Source organism: Bos taurus, chromosome 18, assembly GCF_002263795.3.
Source record: "Bos taurus isolate L1 Dominette 01449 registration number 42190680 breed Hereford chromosome 18, ARS-UCD2.0, whole genome shotgun sequence".
NCBI lineage: Eukaryota > Metazoa > Chordata > Mammalia > Artiodactyla > Bovidae > Bos > Bos taurus.
This window is the reverse complement of record NC_037345.1, coordinates 46,035,891-46,053,114: the sequence shown is the minus strand read 5'-3', so window position 1 is coordinate 46,053,114 and position 17,224 is coordinate 46,035,891. Positions and strand designations below refer to the sequence as shown.

The window sequence follows — 17,224 nt, the reverse complement described above, 5'->3', positions numbered from 1 at the left end:
GGACTCACCTCCTGGTGCTGCCAGATGTCTGAGGCTCAGGAGTCCCCTGAGGGAGGGTGGCCAGGATGGGCAGTGAGCCGGAAGGGAGGGAAGGGCGGGGTGGCAGGGCCATTAGCCTGAAGCACTCACAGCCTGGATGAGCAGCTAATGGACCATCTCGGAAGGAGGTGAGGGTCCAAGGTGATGTGAACACAGGAAGGGGAGAGGTTAGAGGTGTGGGCTTTCGTTGGGTGGAGGGAGGTGTGCCTGGCCAGCACCTTTAAAGAGCAGGGTGGGTGGGGTACAACCAGAACACAGTTTTATTCCACCCTGCCCCCAACAATTCAAACCTGCCCTGGGGGCTAAGTCTTCTCTGCTCTTGGATGAGCTCATGGGCAGGGCCAGACTCACTCTCAGAGACTAAAAAAGTCCCTCTGGTCACCATAGCACCTCCACTTGGCATGTAGTAGGTGGTAATGTGGGGTAATGAGATCATCATGCCTAGTTGGAGTTTCCCCTCTCCTCGTACCTGATAACAGGCCTCTCCTCTCCCCTCTGGCCTGATGACCGTGGTTGCTTTTTTCATATTTATATTTGTTTTTTCTAAATTTATTTGGCTGTGCTGGATTTTAGTTACAGCATGCGGGATCTAGTTCCCTGGCCAGGGTTTGAACCTGGCTCCCCTGCATTGGGAGCACGGAGTCTTAGCCACTGGACCATGAGGAAAGTTCTGACAGTGGTTACTGACCCTCCCTGTGTCGGCAGGAGCAGGAGGAGGAGAGACCAGGAACAAGCAAAGTTGAGATGGACGGCACTGAAGTACCCGGGCAGTGGTCTGCCCTGCCCCTCTCTGAGCTGCACTGATGGCAGAGGGGATCCCTCCTGGGGGCACTTGTAGGGACGCTGGGTGGCCCCTTCATCTGGCTGCTTACCTTTCTCAGCCCCTGGGAACTCAGTCGTTCACCTCCCTGTTGGCATCATCCTCCCTACGTGCCTGCTTAGTCATTTCAGTCGTGTCCGACTCTTCTCGACCCCATGGACTGTAGCCCGCCAGGCTCCTTTGTCCATGGGATTCTCCAGGCAAGAATACTGGAATGGGCTGCCATTCCCTTCTCCAGGGGAATTTCCTGACATGGAGATCGAACTCGCATCTCGCTGCATCTCCTGCATTGCAGATGGGCTCTTTTACCCACTGAGCCACCTGGGAAGCCCCATCCTCCCTAAGTGAGATTTAAATGGCCCCAGGCTGTCTCTGTGGTCCTGTTTCTCTGTCTCTGACACATAGCAGGTGTCTGTCTATCCATCTGTCTCTCTCCTGTGTGAGACTGACAATACAGCCTCTCTGGACTTCAGCTTTCTTGGGCATGTGTGTCAGTCACCAGGTCACTATGTCCTCCCCGAATTCCATGTCACCCAGAATAAGTTTCTCCGAGTGTCTCCCTGGAAATGCTTCCCATCAGGCTTCAAGTGCGGGTAGCGTGAGGTTCTCCGCAGATCCATAGCTCCCTCCAAAGAAATGGTCGTATTTCCCTTTAAATCTCAGGTTCTCTGCCGCCTCCCTTCCAAGTCCTGCATTTGTCATCCAGCACCTCCCCTGGGATATAGAAGAACTCACCACCTGCTGTTTAGGGTTCTGTCTTTTGGAAACACTCAGAAACGGACAGGGCTGGGGAAAAAATCAACAAAAGTGCCATTTTAGCTGTTGTGATGAGTGCTTGGGAGATGAACAAAGCTGGGTGCCAAGGGAGACGGCGGGTCTTCAAGCTCTTCTCCACTGGCTCTCCTGCGTGGCAGGCCAGGTGTCTGCCAAGCATCACAGCCTCAGAGACTCCCTCGGTCCCTGCATCCTATGGGCCCTGCCTCTGCTCCAGCCCCTCCGCTGTCACTTTGTGTTGTTTATTCTGAGCACTTGAAACACTGAGACACCAGATTTGCCAGCTCCTCAGCTAAAATGTACGGCTTCCCTGGTGGCTCAGTGGTAAAGAATCTTCCTGCCAATGCAGGAGATGCAGGTTCCATCCCTGGGTCAGGAAGATCTCCTGGAGAAAGAAATGGCAACCCACTCCAGTATTCTTGCCTGGAGAATCCCACGGACAGAGGAGCCTGGCGGGCTATAGTTCATGGGGTCCCAAATGAGTCAGACACGGCTTAGCGACTAAACAGCAACAACTACTAGACTGTTGGCCAGTGAAGGCGAAGCTTTCTGTCTGCTCTGTCCACTGCTGGTTGCATACACAGCAGGGACTCACTGAGTCGTATGAATGGTCTATTGTCTGGGCGAGGACAGTGAGGTCTGGGGCTGGATGCGGGGCTTGCATGTGTTCTGGCCCCAGGCTGCCCAGTCTCTGCTGTGCACGTCTCAGTGGGACCTGATGACAGCTACATCTCTCAGGCAATTGGTCATGAAGTAGGTTGATATCAGCAGCTAGGCATGGGGACAGGATGGAAGTCACCTGCTGGTTGCCAGGGAACCCCGTGCCAGGCCTCTGCAGGCTGCTTCCAGCTCCTTGGGTGTCTAAAACCCTCTGGGCAGCTAGACCAGAGACCCCTAAGATTAGGACCATGCTCTATCTTTTTTTTTGTATCCCGATAACTGGTTCTGTGCTGGATGTAGTGACAGGTGTTCAGTAGGTACATGGTGGAATGGGTTCAGTGATTCTGGTTCCCAAGCCCTTCCCCTCTCATTTCAACAGTCCTCAAAGCCTTCTCTGAAAAAAAGCATATGGTGCTCATAAGAGGTATAAACCAGGGAGTTCCCTGGAAGTCCAATGGTTAAGTCTCAGCACTTTCACTGTGAGGGCCCGAGAACTGAGATGACCCAACCCACATGGTGTGGCCAAAAAAGAAAGAAAAAAGAGGAAGAAGTCAAACCAGGGACAAGAAGTTAGATGGGGAAATCAGCACCCCACTCCTCGGGTACCCCAAGGACGACCTTGCAGAGAGCATCTGGTGTTGGGCAGGGGGGAATGTTGGGGGCAGGAAAGGAAGGTGATGTCTTCAGAACACTCATCACAGGCCAGGAATTTGCTGGGCATCTTGCTGATTGATGAACCACGCTTTCCTGCCCCGAAGGAGAATGGGCTTTGGCCCCTTGGCAGAAGTGGAACGGGTAGAGAGAGAACAGACGGAGAAGCAGAGGGCAAGTCGGCCAGGAAACATACTAGAAAACGAGTGGGGGTAAACGAAGGTAGAAAGGGTGAGAGGTCCCTCTAGGTCTTCGAGAAGCCATGCAGCTGTGGGTTGTGAAAGAACTCAGCAAGGCCACTTTTTGAGAAGTGCTGTGAGTAATGAGTTGGCTTCCCCTTTTCACAGTCTTCAAGAGATGCAAATCAGATAGGAATTTGATTTTTAGGGACTTTTGGCTGCTGTGTTAGCCTTCTTATAATATGACATAAGATTATAGCTCATTTCCTATCTCGAACCACCTGCATCTTCTTTTTAACAGATGAAGAAACTGAGGCTTAGAGAAGCCGGTGAACTCTGCCCAAGCTCATTTGGCTGGTCAGGTGGAAGAGTTGAGACCCAGACTCTGTCTGTGATGCCAGTGGACTCTCGGCAACCAGAAGATGGGCTCTCCAGTCTGGTGATTTGATCATGACCTTTCCCTTCTTCCCAAGCCCTTGAATGCCTGCCCCATCTCCCTGTCCCCACTCAGACTCTGCAGACTGGAAATCACTCACTGGCTGTTTGATGCAATATCTGAGTCAGGTTTATTGTGCAGCTCTGTGTCTCTTACACTTGTATCCACATCGGTGTACATCTCAGACCCCGAGACCTCCAAGGACAGGGGCCGCAGCAGCATAATCCTCTCCGTGGAATGCCTCCTAGAGGAGGAACTGGCCCAGGGCAGTGCCTCTCTCTACCTCTTTGTCCCAGAGGCAAAAGTTAGGCATTATATTAGTGAGTGCAGTTATCGAGCAGGGGTCACTTGTCAAAGGAACGGGATGAGAGAGAAATAAAAATAATGACCAGCTGATCCCAGCGGGGACACAGCCATCTAGGGGATGGGGTTTGGGAGGGGGCAGATGGTGGCTCAGACGGTAAAGGTTCGGCCTGCAATGCAGCAGACCCAGGTTCAGTCCCTGGTTCGGGAAGATCCCCTGGAGAAGGGCATGGCAACCCACTCCAGTATTGTTGCCCGGAGAATCCCATGGACAGAGGAGCCTGACAGGCTACAGTCCATGGGGTCACAAAGAGTTGGACACGACTGAGCGACTAACAGACCACACACACACAGGTGGTGACAGATGGCTGGGGAGGGGCAGGGGGAAGATTTGTACAGTTCAAGGTAGGTATGTAGATGAGACGCTGAGAGGAAAGGACCAGGAACAAACCCTTTGGAGGGTTACCAGTGCTAAGAAGGGACACTGTGTCTGGGCCACATACAAAGTTCTCTGCACCAGCTGGGCTGCAGTAACTGTGCATGCGTGCGTGCACGTGTATAACGCCCCAGCAGAGCAGCAGGAGCTGAGAAGGTTTTGGCCCATCAGTGCTTGAGGGTCACGTATTCCACTCCTTCCTGGGCCAGTGCCCGCTTCCCATTCCCAAAATGGACCAGCTCCGAGTAATGAATGCCCTCATCATCTAGGACCTCCGGAGTCACGTTCTCATAGTCGGCCTGAGGAAGCCACAGTGTGGTGAGCAGCTTTCCACTGTCCACTCCCACTGCCCCTTCCCTCCTGGCCCCCCCTACCCCTACCCCGGGGTCCCAAGGGCCCAAGACGAAGCCCTCTCGTCCGGAAACTGGCCGCAGTTGACCTCTCTAATTGGGAGATGCCTGCCCCAGCTCTGACCATGCCGGGGCCTGGGCAGCCCTCCCCCTGCCCAGCCTCTGCCACCACGGAGCCCACCGGGTCCTTCCTGTCTGGGACGCAGGGGTGAGGCCAGGTTCCCTCTCCCCCCGCCTCCTACAGCCCTGCCCTCTTACCACTTGACAGTTCTGCACCACAGCATAGGTGACCCTGTCGTCCCTGCTTGGGGGAATTTCCCGCATCTCTGAGCTCCCTGCGTCTCTGAGAGGGAAGGCAGATAGATAACAACAGGTGAAGACTTTTGCATGCAATTTGCTCCTTTTTCCAACTCCCCCAGCCCCTAAGAGCACCCCCAGCCTCTCAGCCCCCTGTGTTCATAGCAGGAGCTCAGGGTGTCCACCGAGTGAATGCATGTGTGTGTTTCATGAAGCCTCAGCCTTGGTGAGGGAGACTGGCCCTTGCTTGAAGGCATAGATCCAGTTCCCTAGACCATTCTCCAGGGGGTCATTACAGAGCTGGAATGAGAAGATGAAGCAAAGAGGAAGGCAAGACGGAAGCGCTACCCCCATGTCCCTCCCAGGGTGCAGGTGTCACCCCCCTGGTACCTAAGTCTCCGAGTGTCAGTCTCGCCAAGAGGAAAGCTCAAGGTAGCATAGCTGACTGCATCTTCCATCACCGGGTTGTAGCACCCCAGGGAGGCGGGGCGTTCGGCTTGGGGGGTCCTTCTAGCCTGAGAGAAAGACAAAATTTCAGCTCTTATCACTCCTCTCCCCATCCTAGCTCCCCCACCCACCCCCACAGTAGTCTATCATCCATGTCCACTGTGTTTCTTTTTAAAGATTTTTTTTTTAATGTGGACCATCCTTTTAAAAGCCTTTATTGAATTTGTTACAATATTGCTTTTGTCTTATGTTTTGGTTTGTTGGTCCTGTGACATGTGGGATCCTAGCTACCTGTTGGAACCCAACATGCCCTGCATTGGAAGGCGAAGTCTTAACCACTGGACTGCCAGGAAAGTTCTTTTTTATTTTTTAACTGACACATAGTTGATTTTCCAGTTTGCTTCTTTCTTGACGTCAAGACCTGCCCTGCATTCCCTCTTTCTGCCCTCCTACCTTTAAATTCCTCACAAAGAAGCTCTGTCCACTGGAACTTTCTTGAAGGCCCTGCTGTCTCTGAATCCTCTTCCAACTGAGAAATAAAGACGTGATCAGAGAGGACGAAGGGCCTGGGGAGAGCTCCCTGAGGACCCAGCATGCTGGGGGCTGCAAGGCTGAGTGACCAGGGACCCACTCACTGGGATGTGGGAGGCAAAGCAAAGGAGGCAGGTGGTAGGAGGCACTCACCTCCGCTGAAGCTTGACTCCCCAGATGGCCAGAAGGAAGATGGCCAGGCAGAATCCCACTCCCAAGGCCGCACGCCTGCTGATGGTGGCAGCACTGTCTGATGGAGAAGGGAGGTACATCAGTTGATGGCACAGCCTCAGTCGGGGAGCAGGCCTGCTCTGCCCTTTGCCTGGGAGGTATCCTCGGCTTCTCTCTGCGAGGCCACTGTCCTTCTAGCCTGTGAAACTCCTCCATGCCCCGGGCACGTGACTCAGAATAAGAGAGAGAAGCCAGCCCTGCCTTCCGGACATCTCATTAGGAGGGAGGTGCAATCGGTTTTCAAGAGGAGTGTCTGCTTTGTGACGGATTCAGGCACCCGAAGAGCATGTGACCCTCATAAATGATACTGTCTCATCAGAAGGTCTCTTGCGTGTGAACTTGTGCTAAGTCGCTTCAGTCGTGTCCGACTCTTTGCGACCCCATGGACTGTAGCCCTCCAGGCTCCTCTGTCAATGGGATTCTCCAGGCAAGAATACTGGAGTGGGTTGCCATGCCCTCCTCCAGGGGATATTCCTGACCCAGGGATCTTCCATTTCCTGCATTGGCAGGTGGGTTCTTTACCACTAGCGCCACCTGGGAAGCCCCAAGGGCCACTTGGCTTTACTTAAAATCACTTGTCCTTCAACCCAGCAAGTCCAGGCAGGAACCGAGCCTACAGTTCTCTTTGTGGGTGTGCCCGGAGCAGGAGACTGTGTCCAGCCTTGAGGAGGGCACTGGGCACATAGTTTTGCAACATTGCACCCTGAGGAAAAGAGGCAGGTCTCAGGGTGTCTGCGAAGGGGAGACCTAGGGAACGTGGTGTTAGGTCACTTTTCCGAATGACACACTTAGGTTGGCTCGCCTTAGCACCAGCTTTACATGCTGAGGATCCTCTAAGTTTAAAGTCCTGGCTCCAATCACTAATCTGAGAAAAACACAGTAAGTGAATATTTCCCCCTATGTTTCCAGACTCTTCAGACACCTGTTTATGCACAAATCTAGAACAATCTCCAAGTGCTGTTATTACATGGAAAGTGAAAGTGTTAGCCGCTCAGTCGTGTCTGACTTTTTGCGACCCCACGGACTGTAGCCTACCAGGCTCCTCTGTCCATGGAATTCTCCAGGCAGGAGTACTGGAGTGGGTTGCCATTCCCTTCTCCCGGGGGTCTTTCCGACCCAGGTATCCAACCCAGGTCCCCAGCATTGCAGGCAGATTCTTTACCATCTGAGCCACCAGGGAAGCCCCCATTACATGAAGGAAGGAAAATTCAAGGCAATGTGTGAGCTCTTCCAAAGTCTAAGTAACAAAGAAGGGTGTATGGACACAGGTCTCTAGAGGCCTATTGTGCACAAACAGAATATTTCTGCAAGGAGACATACCCAGCCAACAGTGAAAGCCTTGAGGGTGGAGAGGAGGCAGAGTTCTCAGGGAGCAAGAAAGGAGAAGTGACTGACCTTCCACTATTTACCCTTCCATGCTGTTTCTTTTCTTCCTTTTTTTTTTTTTTTTTTACCATGTACTTGCATTGTCTTAAAAAAAAAAAACTGGTAAAAAAAAATCAAAAGATAGAAACAAGCAACCTTTCAAGGGTGAGACAGAGAGGGAGGGGCAGAGAGAGGGAGCCAATAGGAGCTCAGGGTGTCTGAAAGGAGGGGGGCAGGCAGAGAGGGAGTCCTCCTGGAGTCTGAAGAGACTGAGCAGAAGGAAGATGGAATAGCTGTGTGTGGAGCAGGGGGGCCTCTGAGCGCAGGGTTCCCCACACCCCCGTCCGCCCCCTGCAGGAGAGGGAGGGTACGCAGGGCAGGATCAAGGATGTGATCTGAACACACAGCAGCACAGCCAAGGAGGAAGCCCCAGGAGTGGCCAGGGCCAGAGAAGAAGAAGGAGGGGGCCTTACAGTAGACAGTGAGGGTGGTGGGGGGTGACTGGCTCTGGCCCAGACGGTTGGTCCCCCGGCACCAGTAGCTGCCTGCATGCTGCAGCTTCACAGGCTCCAACCTCAGCATCTGACCGTAATAGTGAAGGTCTTGGTTTTTCCCATCAAACCAGTCGTAGTGGGAGATGGGAGGGTTGGCGTCACTCTCACAGGTCAGGACTGCCGTCTTCCCCTCCACCACCCCGTCTTTCGGGCTGATGGACACACGCAGCCTCCTGGGAGCATCTGCAGGACAAGCAAAGTCAGGATTCAGGTCACTGGTCCTCTGCCCATCTCTGCCGTCCACCTCCAGCTCCAGCTACTCACACAGCACTTGGAGCTCATAGGCCTTAGATGAGGTCTGTCCTATGGAGTTGTTGACCAAGCAGTGGTAGGTTCCCGAATCTTCTGGAAAGATTTGGCCAAAGGTAAGTGTCTTCCCTTCCTTCAGAAGGCTTCCATCTTTCTTCCAGAAGAAGTGGACGTCCGCGGGACGGCTACTTGAGTATTGACACTGGAGGAGGACCCGCTTCTCAGATTGAATCTCTGTATTAGGGCTGATCTGAATGTTGACGTCCCTGGGGGCATCTGGAGGGCAAGGACCTCAGGCTGACCTCTGGCATCCCTTTCCCTCCTCCTGTCCCCAAGACTCCCTCTCCCCTTGGCCCCGAGGCCTGACTCTCATCCCTCAGTTCTCTGTGAGGACTGTGGTCCAGGCTTCGGGCTCCTTACTCTTAGAACCCCATTATCCCAACTGGGCTACCCCCCAGTTCCCGCGGGCCTGGGGCACTCACAGAGGACGTTCAGGTTGACAGAGGGAGACCACGAACACCACTGGTTACAGGCTTCGCATTTGACTGGCTGTGCATCCCAGGTGACTTTTTGAATCGTCAGCTTCTGTGATGTATGGTCCTGGGAGCCTGGGCTATTCCAGTTATATCGAGTAACTCTGGGGTTACTGGAATTGAAGGTGCAGGACAGGGTCACACTGTCTCCTTCTCGAATCGGTGTGGGGTTTTGAATCACCGTGGTGACCCCCTTGGGGGGATCTTGGAGAAAACCAGAGAGATGGATGAAGAAAATATAGCTACCTCTAATATCAGTATCTGTTCCTTCCGGCTTCCTCTCTGCTCTCCCCATGCCCTGCATTGACGCAGTTTGTCAGTTAGCTGAGGGAAGGCTTGTGCTTCCCTCTTGCCCTGGCCATTTGGCCTGGTTGTGGTTTGAGGTAGGATGGTGCAGTGGTTAAGAGAACAGCTCTGGGCAGAGTATATACCTATGGTGCTGAGAAAGGAGGGGCTGCTGTTTGTGGATCTCTGCATGGGTCTGGGGGCTGTCAAGGCTTGGTCATAGAGCAAGGGCATTCATTTAAAAAAGAAAAAGCATAGCTCTGGAGCTAGACTGCTGGATCCTGCCACTTGGAGGCTGCAGACCTCAGTTTACTCATCTGTCAAATGGGGTCCTGTGAGTAGCTAACCTTGTGGAACATTGTGAGGACGGAGTGAGAGGAGGCCATTAGAGCCACATGGCAAGTGGTAAACACGTTGCTGCCACTATGTAAACCATATCCGTTGTCTAGATTCCAGGATTTGGGTATCCAGTGTATTTGGCCCATACTATGACGCCCCAGGGTCCAAGGATCAAATACAGGGACTCTCTTTGTCCCGGGCTCTGCTCAGTAACAAGACTCACTGGTGCTAAACAGGGCCAGATGACAGAGAGGTAACAAGGCATTTTGCCCCAGTTCTCAAATACTTCAGGACCTCTCCAGGGACTCAGTTGCTGCATAGCAATGCCACGTCTCTGTGTCCCTCATGGGACCCTCGCAGCTTGCCGTTCATTCAGTCAACAAACATCTACTGAGCACCTCCCACGAGCCAGGCCTCTTCTGGTGCTAAGGACATGACTGTGAACTATAGCACAAGGCCCACCTCCCAGAAGCTAATCTGTCGGGAGCCCCTGGTTTCTGCTTGCTGTCCCTTCTTGGACTCTTCTATTTCCTCTGCAACTACTCACACTGGACGTTCAAGTCAGCTTCCCGGTCAACAGATCCAGGCCCAAGACTATTTTCTGCCAAGCAGGAGTACCTCCCAGCATGCTTGACGAGGACTTGAGGGATCTGGAAGGTCCTGCCGTTCTTTCCGGGTATTTCTTGCTCATTGAAGTACCAGGTGTAATTCGCTGGAGGAGGATTGGCTACTGACATACAAGTCAGCTCTACTGTAACTCCTTCTTTAATTGACGAGGGGGAGAGCTGAACCCAGGAAGGTTCTGGAGGATCTGGAAGAAGGGGCCGAAGCGGGGGGTGGGGTGAGCAGAGGCCTCTATGGGTCCCCTCCTGAGGGCCTGGGTGGCACCCCTGCTGACTCCCAGCCTGCCCCTTTTGCAGCTCCCAGGAGGCTCACAGTGCACCTGGAGATCCACCACATCTGACTGTCTTGAGCCCACATCATTGGAGACCTGGCACGTGTACTGCCCGCTCATCGTCCTGGTCACTTCGGGCAGAACGAGTGTTGTCCCCTGCTCCTTCAGTTTTGTCCTGTCCTTGAACCAGGACACACTCCAGTGCGGCGGGTTGCTGCTGATGACCTGGCACCTCATGGTCACAGACTCGCCCTCTGTGACGATGGCTTCTTGGGGGCTGACCTGGATCTCCAAATTTGGTGCGTCTGGAGGAGCAGAGGACAGTGCAGAAGGGGTAGGGAATTCTCCGAGGGTGTTAAGTGCTGAGAAGTTGCAGCTCTTTTATTCTGATAAAGTAGCAGCCTACACAGAGTGGGCCGAGAGTCTGGAGCCACTCCTTGTTGCCCTTGTCAACAAAGGTGGGCTGGTCCAAGCACCAGGGGACTGTCACAGCCTCCCGAGTCATCTCTCTGCTCCCCCCAAGCCCAGTCCCCAAAGCTCTGGTCTCTGCCAGCAGCCAGCAGCATTCCCAGGACGGTCCATCAGAGCTTGCCACTCCCCTGCTTGAAGCCATTCCATGGATTCCACACTTAGAGAAAAACCCAAACCCCTCACTGCAGCCCCTGAGATCTAGTGTCCCAGTCCCTCTCGGCCTTCCTTTCCTGCCATTGGGCCCCTGGACCCCTTGCTCTGATGCAGACATGCCAAGTTCCTACCTCAAGGTCTCGGACTAGTTCTTCCCTCTCCCTGGATTGCTCTTCTCACAAAGATACTGTGTGCCTGCCTCAGTCCCTTCCTTCACTGAGTCTCAGCTTGAGTTAAGCCTCCACCCCTCACTCTGTCTGTCCTAGCCCTGATTTCCTTTTACTTTCTCTCTTTTAAAACATTTATTTATTTGGCTGAGGTGGGACTTAGCTGCAGGACATGGTCATCGTTGCATCATGTGGGATCTTTCGTTGCAGCACACAGGCTCTAGTTGTGGTGCACGGACTCTCTAGTTGCAGCACATGGACTTTCTAGTTTTGACACATGAGTTTAGTTGCTCTCCAGCATGTGGGATCTTAGTTCCCTGACTAGAAACTGAACCTGTGCCCCCCGCATGGCAAGGCAGAGTCTTAACCACTGGACCACCAAGGAAGTCCCTATTTTTTCTTAACTACACTCAGCACCACCTAAAATTTTGTTCTGTATTCCCCTGATCATCTATTTGCTCTTCTATCCCCCACTGCAATGCTAGTTCCACGTGGGCAAGAACTTTGCTCATTGCTCTATGCCTGGCAGCCATAATATGGCTTAGCGCCTAGTAGGTTCACAATAAATATTTATTGAATGAATGAATGAACCTCCAATAATGATGTGAAAAAATTCTTCACCCCATCCCCCCAGGGGAACAAAAAACCCTTAGCCAAGTGATCCCCAAATCATCTCATGGCTTGAGGATAGATTAAATTATTTTATTCTGTTTGACTGGTGTGCGTGCGTGCTCAGTCGCTTTGGTCATGTCCAACTCTTTGTGACCCCATGGACTGTAGCCTGTCAGGCTCCTCTGTCCAGGGGGATTCTCCAAGTAAGAATTCTGGAGTGGATTGCCATGCCCTCCCCCAGGAGATATTCCCGGCCCAGGGATCAAACCTGCATCTCTTATGTCTCCTGCTTTACCATGAGTGCCACCGGGGAAGCAGATGCTAACATGAATTCATGCCCTGAAACACCAGCGCTGATGATGGGAAAGATAGAGGGGGTGCCGAAGCTCTGCCTGGACCATTCCCATCTGCAGGTGCCCACAGACCCATCATGCTTCCTTCTCTGAGCTCCCATGCCCCTTTGAGGAGGTGGAGAGAGGACAAGACCCTCGTCTCTCCCACAGAAGCATCGGGGAGACTCACGCTTCACTTCCAGCAACACCGTTTTCTCCGAGAGTATCCGCTGTTTCATGGGGTCCCAGAGCTGGCAGGTCAGGTTCTTGCCATCATGAGTCCACTTGGGCTGGAAACTGAGGTGGCTCTGGGTGGCGACCCTCTCCGGGGAGAGGATGGTAGAGGTGGTCACAGACCCCTCCAGGGACCACTGCAAATGGACCTGGTAATCACGGCAGGCGAAATTCAGTGAGCAGGTGACAGTGACTTCCTGGTCCTCCCGGATTTCCTGATGGAGCTCTATGTGGGGTTGAGGAGCACTCTCTGCAAAAGAGCAGGGACTCAGTGGGAGAAGGAGAGGGTGGGATGATTTGAGAAAGTAGCACTGAAACATATACACTGCCATGTGTAAAATAGATAACCAGTGTGTGTTTGGTGTGTGAAGCAGGGCACCCACAGCAATGCTCTTTGTACAACCTGGGTGGATAGGGTGGGGAGGCAGATGGGAGCGGGGTTCAGGATGGAGGGGACACCTGTATACCTGTGACTGATTCACACTGATGTGTGGCAAAAACCATCACAATATTGTAAAGTAATTATCCTCCAATTAAACAAATAAATTTTTAAAAATAAATAAAATAAATATTAATCTTATCTAAAAACATCTTCATAGAAAATCCAAAATAACGTTCGATCACATTCCAGGCTACTGTAGCCCAGACATATCTACACACAAATTAGCTATCACAGGAGTGACAGGTGAAGGCACTGCAATTCTAGATGATGTAAATGTTATAAAATTGACTGTGGTAATGGTTGAACATGTCTGTAAATACACCAAAAAATACTGAACGGAACACTTTTCATAGGTGAGTTGTATTAGACTTATCTCAATAAAACTGTTTTTTAAAAAAAGAAAAACAAAAAGAGCAGGGACCACGCTGGAAGCCTGAGAGATGGACCCACTGTAGACGCCCTGCCCCAAGTAACCCATCAGGAATCCCCGGTCACTCCGTCCACCTCTCCCCAGGCCTGCCTTTCTCTGCTCAGCCAAAATACCTTCTGAAAGGGCTTGTGAAAGCTGGTCCTCCTTAGGAACTGTGTCTTATGGTTTACGCTTACTTCAGTCACACGCCCTGGTGTTTGCCTTCTGTGTTTACTTTCCTTTAGTGGAGAGGTCTGTTGTGCAGCCAGTCTCCCCTATCCCTGGGGCTGGGTCACCCTCATATTGTGGCATCTCTCACCCCAAACATAGGGCTGCATAGAACCACTCACCAAATCCACAGGCTATGGAACAGAGTGAGCATGCCGCCTGGAGTGGGGTCCCCACACCTGTGTTTTGTTCATACCCTATCCGTGTGCCAGGTAGCCACATAGGGCTAATTAGAATTAATCCCTCACATTAACACACTGGGAGGTTTCCCTTGAAAATTCAGATCTCCATGTTCTCTGAAAAAATCAGGCAACCCAGAAGCCAGATTCTAGAATGTACAGGAGCTGAGTGGCAGGCAGTCTGCTCAAGGAGGGGTGAACGCCCACACTCCAGTTTGCCATGGGCTCCACAGGGTCCTTGTGCCACGATGGTCAGTCTCTGGCATCCCCGTCTGGCCTCTGCAGGCAACCCAGTTTGTGATCGGTCCCAGGAGTCGGATGTTTCCCCACCTTCCTCCCTGCTGAGACAAAGGGACCCATCCTCAGGGCCTTACCAGAGATGCTGAGGTTTAGAGATGCCATCCATTTGTCAGTCCCCGATGTCACCCTCAGCCCCAGAAGGCCGCTGTCATTGACTTTGACAGGATTGATGAGAAGGGTACAATTGTTTCTGTTGTTTCCCAAGAATTGTACCCTTTCCTGACTGGGGGTAGACTCCTTGGTTTTCAGGCTCTTATTATAGAGGATGGTCCCGTTGTAGTGCTTGGTCTTCTTGTCATACGTAAAATTGTGGTACACAGTCAGGTTATCTAGGGTGTGTCCACCACCCTTTACCGAACTGTATGTGCAAGGGATCCAGACGCAGGCTCCATCCCAGGCATAGAGGGTCTTAGGATGCCTAAAGTTCCAGGCTGAGTCAGAGAAAGCCAAGTATTCTGGAACCCACCAAAGTGAACATAAAACACTAGTGAGGGACACTGAGAACTTTCAAAGGAATAAAGAATTTCCCCTGAAGAGACAGGGAGGGAGAGGGATCACATGTATGAGCTTCCCTGGTGGCTCAGATGGTTAAGAATCTGCCTGCGATGCGGGAGACCCAGATTCAATCCCTAGGTTGGGAAGATCCCCTGGATATGTGCGTGCATGTGTGCTAAGTTGCTTCAGTCGTGTCTGACTCCTTGCGACCCTATGGACTGTAGCCTGCCAGGCTCCTCTGTCTATGGAGATCCTCCAGGCAAGAATACTGGAGTGAGTTGTCATGCCCTCCTCCAGGGGATCTTTCAACCCAGGGATCGAACCCACAACTCTTATGTCTTCTGCCTTGGCAAGCATGTTCTTTACCACTAACGCCACCTTAGAAGCCCAAACACACGCACACACACACAGATATATATATACACATATATATACACACACACACACTGTCGGTCCCCACCCTGCCCCACATTTACTCTTCTCTTCCCCTGTCTTTCCTCCTCCTCCAGATTCCACCATCAGCCCAGACCCAAGGACCCACCGAGACTGCCATCCTTACCGAGAAGCAGGAGCGAGGGGCCAAGGAGATGCATGGTGCTGTGTCTAGGCAGGAGCCTGGGCCAGGAAGAGTTTGTCTTTGAGCCACCTGGTCGCTGACATCTTCCAGACAGCTCTTCTTGCGCACCTATGCCAACCCCTTTTCCCTGATCCCCAGAGAACAGTGACTGGTTGCACAGCAGGATAGGGAATTCCAGAAGCTCATGGGCCTTTTCAGGATATGCCATGCCTCTCCCATCAGCCCAACACCATGTAGGACTAGCACTTCTTCCTTTCTTCCAACCATCCATCCATCCAATCAATCATCCATCCAAACTTCTATAAACTTGCTGGCCAGCTCTCAAGCTTTGAGTGGCACCAAATTGCTGAGCACCTCAAATGTCAGGCCCTAGATGACTTGGAGCTTACCTTGGGGTAACCAGGGAAGGGTTTCACATAGGAAAGAGACAGGGCCAAACTGATTTTAAAGACCAGGAAAACAACAACAACAACTCTAAAGCCAGTCATTAAGTATGATGCCAGGAGAGTATTTAGATGGATCTGAGAGGACTCAGAAGAAGGTGGTCCAAGGGACCATTCAGAGCACCGCCCCCCCCCCCATACCCTGGGCTCGGTAGGAGACAAATCAACCAGGTGGGGACAGCGGCCTTGAGTAAAGGCCATGCATCTCAGTTCCAGTCAGGTGGGAACGTGGGCCCAGCACTGCTCTATCTTCTACTGTTTTAAAAGCTGCAAGAAGCCAGTTTCCTGTCTTGCTTTGAAACAAAACAAATAAACACCATGCTGGTCAAACAAAACCTGTCCGTGGGCTAGAGGTGGTCCAAGGGCCACCCATGTGCAACCACTGCCTGTGTGTGTGTGTGTGTGTGTGCACACACACAATGAGCTGGACAGCTAACGCACTAGACTTTTACACAGAGTTACATTTACATAGAGTTAAATTTAAGTCCCAATTTGCATGGTTGCACCCTTCAGGCCTGTCCCTGGGTGGGGGTGGTCACCAGGACAGGCCAACAGAGTGTGTCTCCTGTCTCAGCCCAGACCTTCGTCTCCTCCCCACCCCCTCCCTGCCCAGCCAACAGTTCCCACACATCAGCGCCCCTGCCCCCAACCGCTCCGGCTGTTTATCTCCTCCGGTTGTGTGGCTTAAGCTAAGGACTGTTGGGTGTCCACGACTAGTGTGGGGAAAGCTAGGCTGCTGGCTGAAACTAACCAGGGGGCCTATTCCCAGGCACAGAAGTCATGCTGGTCTGGCCCCAGGCATGGATGGGGTAGACACTCCATGCAAGGACCATACAGTTCTGCAGGTGTTAATCACATTACACACCAAAAAGTCTTTAAGGTCATATCCATTTGAGAAAAGCTGGATTAAAAAATGTGAAATGGGATCTTTAGCATAGATCTTTTCAGGCCCTTTAACCAGCTGTATATGCCTCGTGCATTTCCCAGCATGGACCTTAGAGTACAGCACAAGACCCCAACTTCTTTAGCCAGGGGAACTATTTTACACACTTTAGTCCTAGGGTCAGTATTCCAAGGGATGCACTTTGGGCCCCCTTTGGGTTCCCACAAAGGCCGTGGCCAGGGCCAGTGTCCATTCCTCATGGCAAAGACTAGCCTCCGGGGGTTGGGCAAGGGTGCCCCTCTGCCAGCAGCCACCAGTCACACCCTCATTGGGGACCCACTGGAGGACGCCGGGCCAGTGGCAGAGGGACGCTTCTCAGAGCAGGGCTGTATGCTTATCCCCACGGAGCTTCAGGTGGTCTCTGGGGCACAAGGAGTGGGTCCCAGGCCTGCGATTGGAAGGCTGCTGAGGTGAGATGGCGTGGGGAGTCTGGGAACAGTCGGCCCTGTGCGCAAAAGCTCCCGACATGTGCTCTGCTCAACACCAGCCTGCGTAGAGCCTCACAGGACCTCAGAGCTGGCCTCCCTGGGTCCGCTCTCCCCTCCTGGGCACCCCGTGAGGGCAGGGCACCCTCCTGCTCTCAGATGACTCGCCAGAGAGATACTCAAAGACAGGGGACTACTACCTGTTGTCACACTGGCAGGAGAAGGGAAGAGAGTCCCCACTGTGCTCCCAGCCCCCGAAATTGTGCCAGCTTTCAGCGGCTGCTCCATGCATGCTTGTCTAATGCAAAAGAGAACAAAATCGTTTTTACCTGTATCCTCATGTGTCTTCCCTCTTCAGGGACCCCGGCAGCATCTAAGAGTGAAAGGGGAAGCACAGTGGAGTTGCCAGTGACCTATTTTCACTCTTCTTGGCCACACCC

General features: G+C 52.6%; 1 protein-coding gene across 5 annotated transcripts; it reads right to left on the bottom strand.

Annotated features, from left to right (window-relative positions):
- Positions 1 to 3,665: 3,665 nt before the first annotated feature.
- CD22 (CD22 molecule) lies at positions 3,666 to 17,159 on the bottom strand. 5 transcript variants are annotated; one of them, XM_015458110.3, is made up of 14 exons: positions 17,114 to 17,159; positions 14,956 to 15,100; positions 13,976 to 14,356; positions 12,300 to 12,593; positions 10,416 to 10,679; positions 10,027 to 10,290; positions 8,805 to 9,059; positions 8,338 to 8,598; positions 7,993 to 8,256; positions 6,077 to 6,173; positions 5,846 to 5,921; positions 5,336 to 5,460; positions 4,907 to 4,991; positions 3,666 to 4,597 (listed from the first exon to the last, which is right to left on the bottom strand). In XM_015458110.3, exons 1-14 carry the CDS (start codon positions 17,123 to 17,125, stop codon positions 4,466 to 4,468), a joined length of 2,655 nt encoding a protein of 884 aa, XP_015313596.2. In that variant the 5' UTR covers positions 17,126 to 17,159; the 3' UTR covers positions 3,666 to 4,465. The 5 variants fall into 5 exon arrangements, with proteins under 5 accessions (XP_015313596.2, XP_024834448.1, XP_059733480.1 ...); XM_024978680.2 differs by having other exon boundaries at positions 14,956 to 15,011; XM_059877497.1 differs by having other exon boundaries at positions 14,956 to 17,159.
- Between the last annotated feature and the right edge of the window lie 65 nt (positions 17,160 to 17,224).